Source organism: Odontesthes bonariensis, chromosome 7 (assembly GCF_027942865.1).
Source record: "Odontesthes bonariensis isolate fOdoBon6 chromosome 7, fOdoBon6.hap1, whole genome shotgun sequence".
Taxonomy (NCBI): domain Eukaryota; kingdom Metazoa; phylum Chordata; class Actinopteri; order Atheriniformes; family Atherinopsidae; genus Odontesthes; species Odontesthes bonariensis.
This window is the reverse complement of record NC_134512.1, coordinates 22930052-22939196: the sequence shown is the minus strand read 5'-3', so window position 1 is coordinate 22939196 and position 9145 is coordinate 22930052. Positions and strand designations below refer to the sequence as shown.

At 41.8% G+C, this 9145-nt stretch overlaps 1 protein-coding gene across 15 annotated transcripts in view; it reads right to left on the bottom strand.

Annotated features, from left to right (window-relative positions):
* Positions 1 to 953: 953 nt before the first annotated feature.
* LOC142384142 (pleckstrin homology domain-containing family A member 5-like) overlaps positions 954 to 9145 on the bottom strand; it is a 79464-nt gene continuing 71272 nt past the window's right edge. For 5 of the 15 annotated variants that reach the window (XM_075470127.1, XM_075470132.1, XM_075470137.1 and 2 more), the window contains 11 exons: positions 9010 to 9111; positions 8123 to 8281; positions 7434 to 7589; positions 6844 to 6964; positions 5794 to 5909; positions 4533 to 4742; positions 4248 to 4409; positions 2936 to 3069; positions 2706 to 2848; positions 2345 to 2426; positions 954 to 2153 (listed from right to left, as the gene is read on the bottom strand). In XM_075470127.1, the coding sequence (XP_075326242.1) occupies positions 2096 to 2153; positions 2345 to 2426; positions 2706 to 2848; positions 2936 to 3069; positions 4248 to 4409; positions 4533 to 4742; positions 5794 to 5909; positions 6844 to 6964; positions 7434 to 7589; positions 8123 to 8281; positions 9010 to 9111 (1443 nt within the window). In that variant the 3' untranslated portion in view covers positions 954 to 2095. Of the gene's footprint in view, positions 2154 to 2326; positions 2427 to 2705; positions 2849 to 2935; positions 3070 to 4247; positions 4410 to 4532; positions 4743 to 5793; positions 5910 to 6843; positions 6965 to 7433; positions 7590 to 8122; positions 8282 to 9009; positions 9112 to 9145 lie in introns of all 15 variants that reach the window. The other 10 variants (XM_075470135.1, XM_075470136.1, XM_075470138.1 and 7 more) reach the window with 7 other exon arrangements.

The following is a 9145-nucleotide window of genomic DNA, read 5'->3' as shown; positions in this document are numbered from 1 at the left end:
GAGTATTTTCTCTCTCAATTTATCGAAATAGTTTTGTTCTTAATCAGGATCAAAATCGTGCATCAGAATCTTGTGATATGCCACTGATATTCATAACTTGCCCTATTCTGATACTGTCATTAAATCAGGCTGTGGGTTGAATTTCTGTTGAAAGTTTTTAGTAGTAAAAATGTTATTTTTCTTTTTTGTTTGCTTTGCATCGTTTTCTCCGTACGTATAACCGACATCAGTAGCTCCTCGGTCACACGAAAAGACGCATAATTGTACTAAACTGTAGAAAATGTACGGGAAAAGTTGGACTTCATACACTTCATCAAGTTTGTTCAGTATAAAAACAAGTTTTCACTGATAGATCGCTAAGATACACGTGAAATATATCACGTGTATTATTATCTTAGCGGTAATTTCAAAGAGTTTTCTTTTCAAAAAGCCCAAACTGAGCGAGAATTCTTTGAAAAGAAAATGCTTAAGCATTTTAAATGGTTTAACCAAAGTAAATAACGTTGACCATGTCGCTGACACACATCAACCACTAGAGGGTGCCACAATATTTCCCTGAAATTGGAGGCATTAGCTGGAGTGAAATAAAAAAAACTCTTATACTGGTTTGAATTCTGATCGCACTGTGATAAGACTTGCGACCTGTGCAGGGTTTACCCCACATTTCATCCCATGAATGGCATAAAACGGATATAGAGAATGAAGGCATCATTTCTGACAAAGATCACCTAAGCAGTAATAAGGCAATTTAGGCATTCAGTTTTAAATATTAAAGAGAAACGTAAAATCCTTTTCAAGTGCTCTCACTTTTCTACTCGGAGTTCATGTCGGCGTACTCTTTGACTAAACACAGACTATCACAGTGTAACTGAAGCTGAATGGGAGTCAGTGGAAATGCTTTCACCGCCAGTTTTTCCACACAAGGGTGGCACAGAGCACGACACAGACAGATATTAAGAACAGCAACATTTATTTAACATGATATAAAACAGATGGGATATGAACATTTGCAAATCAATTCAGGTATGTAACCATCAGCTGGACATATCCTCCCATCCAGATGTACCATGTACATTATATACACAGTAAACGTCTGATAATTACACTTTGTACACACACGAAAAAATATTGTGAATTCACAAAGGCTTCGTATTTATTGCTTTTTTTTACACATGCTAATCGTTTTGTTTTTTTTATTTTCAGCTCCGGGGTTCAAACCAACATGTGATAAAATAGAATCAAGTTCTGACTTTTTTTTTTTTCCTTTTTCCTTCTCTCAATTTAAATATATCTCTCATTCATTTAAAAAAGAAAAAAAAGAAGAACAGTGAAGAGTGACTTAAGTCAGAACATTCACATATATATTGGCAACAATGTGCCAAGGACTGTAGATCCCATCTTTAAATAGTTCAAACCCAGAAACATGAGAAAGTACCGATAATCTTTGCCTGCAGCAGTAAAGTGGCTCCTCCTGTTATTATAATGGAGGATCTATATCTCTTATTAACTTATTCGCATAGACAAATTTTCTTTACAATAAATGGATAAATATGACCGGTTAGATTAATTTCAATATCTGAAAAAAAAAAAAAAAAAACAACTTAGAGATTTATTTAAGATTAACTGAACTAAAAGAATGCGGAAACATCTTGAAACCTTTTTGAGCAGGTGGTGAAATAAGAGAGGGAAAAATGTGGCGTGGCCTAAAATATTCTGTCACAGTCCATTAGGTTCACAACAGACCTCAGCCTGTTTGCCTCCCATACGTACAGATATCCGCCCAGATTCCAACAAGAACCTAATAAAAGCATATAAATAATAAAAATAACTAACGGAAAAGCCTTGTAAAAACTGGAAAATGAAACTGCACCAGTGACAGCGTAAACGCCGGCTGAGGAAAGAGTTGCTTCCTAAAGCTAGTCAAGAAAAGGAGAAACATCACTAAATGAAGAGTTGCTAATGGTGTATGAGCTTTAGGTGTCACAGTGAGCATACAGAAGTCGGAGGTTAAGCCCTGCGAGGATTAAGTAGGCAGTTTCACTCTCTGTAGGCCGAGGCCTTGTGCTGGTCTCCTGTGGGGTCCTCAGGAGCTGCTTTATGCCTCCCCTGCTGTTTCCTTCATGTGTAGGTCTTCACTGAAGCCAGAGCCTGTGCTGGAGGACAAGAGGTCGAGTTAAAAAAAAAAAAAACACAAAGTGTGTGGCTGAGTCTACAGCAACGCAGAATATATCAAAGCCCCTGATTGCAACCTTCATTATTACAGTTTTTTAACCCCATAGACACCACAACATGAGAATGGACAAAACAGGATGATGAAGACCCTTACTGGTGCTACTACACACACATGAAGTGAGAGCCATCAGTGAGTTGAGGGGGTGCGTTGGGAGACTGTGGAAGGGGTGGGGAAGAGGATGACAGGCTTTTCACTGCAACGAAATGGCAACATGTTGAACACGCAGGCACAAACGGGAAAAAAAAACAAATGAATTAGATCAGTGACGTATGACTAAATGGCCAAACAACAGAAATGAGCACTGCAATCAATGAAATTATGAAGAAATTACTGAGAGTGATGGCAAAATAAATGACTGAGAACATGCATAATAGAAGCAGTTTCGGTTTCAAGGAGCATTTGTTTCAGCACATGCACTTCTTTGATCTGAACCCGCCCCGGTCACCTCCCTGTGCTCTCCCCGCAGATGTACCTGCTACCAGCTTGCTGCGTTTGGAGGCCTCTGCTGCCAGCTCATAGGAGATATTAATCATCTTCTCTTTCTCCTGTACAGTCACCTCCTCTTCATTGTCCTCCTCTGGGCTTACAGACAAACTAGGTAGAACATTCTGCATGCTAGGAGGAAACATATACAATGGTTTCTGTAGTGTGCACTGCGCAACTTTCTTTTCCATACTAACAAATAGTTAAAGTTATATTCACCTGTTTTTAGCTATAAGGGCTTTGATGCGGTCCACTTTCTTCTGCTTATCAGCCTCCTGCTCAGGACTCAGAGCTTCTTCGGGGTCCGATTCAATATACCGCTCAGGAATCAGCACTTTATCAGGCACAGACAGCTGAAGAAACAGAACCAGGCGAGAATCATTTTGGGAGGGTATTTGTTATAGAAATGAACAATTTAAAAAAGAGGAACCCAGAACCTAAAGTGTTGACAGTAAAAAACAAGTCAATGTAAGTAAAAGGACTTCAGTTAATAGCTACTAATTGACATCAGCAGCAGCACTACAAGAAAAGTGGTTCTGTTTGTGTGTTTTAGAACAAGATGAAGCATCATTGATGAATATGTGATGTGGGGCATGTGGAGATAAGTTTGGAACAAAACAGAGGGAGCTCGGTGATGTATTCTGAGTCCTTGTCCACACCAATATGGAAATTTTTCATGTTTTTCTATGTTTTTAACAAACGTAGACTCGTCTATGCATTTATCCCCTTCATCTACGTTCAAGCTCGGGTTTTGGGGATTGAAAACAAACCTTTAGGAGGTCTGGAGTTTTTTCTTTACATATTCCAGAGGTGATGTCTATCTGTGACTGGAAATAATGCAGCTTGAAGCATTTTGGCTTTATCAGATTATGTGCTGTCACACGTGTTTTGACATCACAATACGACTGTTATGTCGCTTGCGTGGCAAACGGGAGACAGCGAGATGGCGTCGGTGAAAACCATCTTAAGCTTTTTACATGTCGGCACAAAAATGCACAGCTACTTGCTGACTGTAGAAATAAAAGAACAGATAACTGATTCAGATGAGTTGACCTGTTCTTGTTCATGGGATAACTTTCAGAATGAAGTGGTTGTTCACGAGAACGAGAAGATTTACTCTGTTATCTTTGAACGAACAACACTGCTTGCACTCTGAGCAGCTGAAACAAGTTTTACAACCTTTCATGTACCACGGTGAGCAGATATGATTTGTTACAGTCATGGAAATATGATGTCAAATACAATGCGGTCAACAGAACCTGCTCAACTCACTGATATCATATCCATCATTTTGCTTTACTTTACACACCCTAAATAAGTATGTGTTAACAATCTGTAATACAAAGTAAAATAACATTCAATGATACTTTGAGTTTTTTACTTTTTCATGAAAAAAAATCCTTGTCTGACTTTGGATTTTGCAGTATTACAATCGATCAGTTCCAGCTACTTTACTTAAACCTATTGTGGAATGTCACCTTGTTGTGGAATATAGTAGTCAGATGGCAGGCTGACGAGAAACGAGGCATACCTCTCGGTCGACATTAAAATGATCAGCCTGCGAGGATTCTTTGAGACGGGCGATCTCCTCAGCGGGCGTCTCCTGCTCCCTCACCACCTCCTGCTGCCGGAGAGAAGCCTCCAGCTCCTGAATGTCACTGCTCATCACCTCATCTCGACGCCTCATTTGGGACTTAAGACACAAAACGAAGATGGAAAAAAAAAAGAAAATTTAGACCAGTTGATGAGACTTCCAGGATTTGATTTCAACATATTCTGACTTAAGAGCAACTTAAGTGTGTCATTTATCAAATACCTGCATGCCACGGAAATGATTAGAAAATGATTGACTTCGAGAGGGCGTGTTCTCTTGGCTGCTACCCCGGACGCCAGGTCCTTTTTTCTTCCCTCTGAGGGCACCCTGCTGGTGGCGACGGATCCTCTCCAGCTGCTCCTCCACACTCATCCTGGGCCGGCTGCCCTCAACAGCACACAGCTGCTGCTCCACTGCGCTGCGTGGACGCTCCTGGCCAAAGGAGGGGAAGGAAAGACAGCAACTCTTTATTTATGTCGTGTCTTTCCAAACCCAATGTCATAACAATAAAGGCAAAAGAGATACAAGTTTAAAAAAAAAAAAAGTTATAGCAAGATATATGATTGAAAAAAATGCAGTCTGTTTCTTGTGCTCAGTGGGAGTGTGTTAGATCTCATGCAGTCTAAACCTGACCAAGCAGAATGATCTCTGGCAAAAGTGCACATACTGAAATAGCATTTTTACCCTCCTGATTGTTAAATAGCTCATTCACATTCACTCCATTTGAACTACACTGAGCAAAAGTCCAAATCCCTTGAGTGCTGTGTGCTCACACGCTCCTGGAGGGAAACATGGTTGCACTGAGAGGGGCTTTGGGGGGGGCGGGCATGCTAATGCCTTAACAGGAGAGGCTGAGAGGCTGATTATGTCAAAGCAGTCATTGTCAGGCTTATGCCATGCCGGAGGACTGGCAGATGTGGACTCAGTGCAGAGCCCGAAGACGTAGTCCTCACTGTCCATATTGTTCGCCTTTCAAGCATTGGAGGACCTTGGATGAACACTCTACAGGCCCATGACACACTCTCATGGCCTATATAGTCTAAATGGACAACCAAGTTTGTACATAGATTTATTTATATAACATTAATATTTTCTCAAACAGAAACTCATGCAAACACATGAAAACAAGACCCACCCTACAGTGCGGTGCGCTAATGACATGGTGAGTATATGTAAGACAAGATGATAGTCTAGCCTGGAAACTTTACAAACCAAGCTTGGCATCTATTTTATGAGAGCATGAGTCATTTCAGACAACTGGCCTCTTCTTCACATGTTACAACCAATTACGGGGCGGGAGTAAACACAATTTGGGGAAATAAGGTTGTGGCCAGAGCTGACCACACGAGGTTCACAATTACACAATAATAAGAAAAGAACTGGACAAAGCATTTGTCAATAATCACTGCTTGTTTTCTTACTGCTTGGGAGGTTTGAAATGCAAAAACAAGTCATAGTTACGATTGCAAATGCAGCGACTCACCGTCCTGGGGTCAGGTTTCTTGCTCTTCCTTAATGTAACATACGATGCTATTGAGGAAGACTCCGGCACTGGAGATTTAGTCCTCGGTGGAACAATGCCAACCGGGTAGGACACGCCTAACGAGCAAAAGAGACTGAGGTCACTAAGAGGTTTACTTTGCACAACATCATAATACAGGTTGAAGGAGTTAAAACAGAAGATTCTTAATGATCATCCAGAAGTCAAACATATGAGCACATAACCTTTTCGTTCTTCTTCTGCAGAACAGCGAGGACTGGAGACAACTTGACCACAATCAGAACACTTGTCCTTCTCGGCATTTATAACCCAACTATTTACAGGAAATGTGTACAGCACAAAGTCTAAATAAAACCCAGTGAAAAGAAAACCGATGCACATTTCAAACTAGCAAAAAGCTGGGCAGTAATATGACTCCTCAAGTGTGCAGCATAAATTAAAGCCTCGCAAATGTAAGTGTAATTTCCACTGTATCCATGGTAACCGTAACAAAACACTGGTGCCACGAGTGTTACTCTGTGATATAGTGAACTAGACTATGCCCTGGGAGAAAAAGCCTAACCAACCACAAGTGATGCCAATCTACTGTAAATGCCACAGTAACCATGGAAACTGAAATTTGTGTTTGAGATGACAACTTCCTCTCGATATATTTGACTACACATACTGTCTGGGTGTAATTATGATCAGTAAATGGTGCCTTTAAAAAAAAAAAGACACCACAGTGGATTGAGAAAGCAGTGAAGTGACCCCTGCATCCCAGGGCAATGCTCCACATTAAAGTGGCCAAAATGACCACTGTGTGACTCCACAGCTCACTGTGGTAACACAAAATGATGATAAGTGTCTGTAATTTTCTGCTTACTACTGAGTGAACCGTTAAGCCTCCATTTTTACAAAGAGTGCTCAATGAGCAAACAAGTGGGTGATTCTGTCAAAACGCTAAATTTGATAGGTTGTTGAGATGAAAGCGCACCATCATCAGAAAGTGTAACGTCACATTACATTACTCGCTCTTTTACTGCAACGCACCTTTGTTTCCAGCGTGCTCTCGATCAGACGGGTTTTCAGATCGGTCCTCTCCGTTGCTCTCATCCACCTCAGTCACTGTGGTGAGCTCTGGTTCACTCTTGTACAGCCTGTAGTCTGGACCCTGCAAATGAGAAAGAGGTCAACATACATGAATGACAGATCTGTTGTAATTAAACATGGTGATCTGGATGACTTAAAAACACATACATATGCAAGCTATACAGTTTTGAGGGGGGAAAAAATTGTTATAGTACAACTACAAGTAAGCAGCAGGCAGACACATCCAAACTTAATAAGCAAACATAGACAGCGTACCCAAAAATGTAATAATCACTTTTCTACATCCAGTAATACACAAAAAAGGAGAGCAAGGTAACTGACTTAAAAATAAAATATACACAAGCAAGGCTTCAGCCAAATAGCAGAAAAAAAAGGAATTAAGAAAGAAAAATGATGAAGCATGGAAAGATGAAATAAAATGGATTTGATCCAAACAAATATAATCCAAACACGGTCACGGTGAGTGATGACATGTGATGACACAGCTGAGGGCGGGATCAACCATGGGGTCAACAGGACAACAAGCTTACGCTGTGCGTGCTATTCCTGTGATTAGCCTTCCTGTCCTCTGGCCTGGGGAGTGAAGAGGGGCGCACACCAGCATGAGAGGGCAGAGGGGGCACGATGGGGGGGTTGGGCTCGTAGGACTGAGGTAGGGGTGGCCGTGGGGGTACCGAGTCCTCCTCCTGGGGATTATACAGGGCAGGAAGCAAGGTGACACATGGTACCACCATGCACGATCAGGGCAGCAGCCATCTGGTACAGCAGCTCTGACCCATAGGATGGACTGACCAGCTGATTAGCCAGAGAGAGAACTCCATATGTTGTTACCGCTTGACTGAAGGTTCCTTCACAGACCCCCATTTAAAATGCCCAGGAGCAGAACTGGCTGTATGAGTCGATCATCACCCACAAGACTGCAGATGTGGGAGCTACAATTGCCTTTTCTATGGTCAGCTCCACATGTAAATGACTGAGATTTCCAATTCTGTATATTCATATCACCGTCGTATAAGAAAGGAAAAGGACAAATCCACATATCTATGAAGCTAGACCTGGAAAATGCTAAAATGCTCTGCAGTTTTGGTTGATAAATGACTTCAGCAGCTAAATGTTCCCCCAAAATTCCTGCTAATTGTCTGATCTTCAGCAGCTCTCTTAGAAAACTAACTGTTTATGGGGGCACTTTTTTTGTTTGAGTGTGTTTGTGGCACCTCACCTCATTTTTGTGCTTACTGAAGTTGGACTTGGGTCCACAGAGACCCATCCCATCAACAGCGTCTCTCTGGGCTTTGTGTTTACTGAGGGCCTCCATTACATCTTGAATCCTCCACAGCTCTTTCTGGATGTGGACGTGCTGCTGACTGGGAGGCTCCGTCTGAGGGTGCACATAAAGAAATGAAAAAAAAACTTTTGTTTCACTTCTGTGGCTTTTGTTGTCAAATTAATGTGGAAAAGAAGTATTGTGCTGTATTAAAAGAAGTTATTTATCTATGCTAACGTGTGCAGTCACTGCCGACACTGATCCGTTCAAGAAGCCTCAAAACGGTGGCGGTAAAAAGGAAAGATGAGAAGGTTTAAGTTAGGCTGGACAGGGGATGGGAAGGAAATGGGAAGAGCAAGAAATACAGCCATGTAATTATCTCCCCCTTGGTGATGACAGCTTTGTGAGAGGAAGAGGATGTCCAGACTCCATGCTGACTTCTCTCTCTGAATGAATACCGGCTCTGACTGGGGCTCAACCAGGAATAACCATTGGAACAGTTTGCCTCAGCCTTTACATACCTCCCATGATGAAGGACAAGATAAAAGACAGACCTAATTAAGACCTGCACTTTAAATCACTACAGTCATCAATCACTCACTATGCTGCTTTGATCTCTCATTTAAGTCTCTACAAGCAGCTAAGGTCCCAGGAGTAATCCCCAAAGTCAAAAACTGTCTTAAAAAAACAAGGTTGATTGGATGCGGAGCTTTCTCTGAAGCTCTGCAGTATACGGCACGGCATCCGCACCAAATAAAGGGAATGTCACGTCACGCCTCTGTTGAAACGGCCGAGATTCAGCAAACTTAAGGTGACACAGCTTCACACAAACGTGATAATACCTGTGGGCTTCCCAGTGCTTCAAGCTGCTCCAGCAAATTGTTCTGAGCTAAGGTCACGTCTCCTTCCAGCCTGTCATATTCCCTCCACGATCGTTCCAACTCCTGGTTTGGGGCATGGAAGAAATACTTTGTGAAT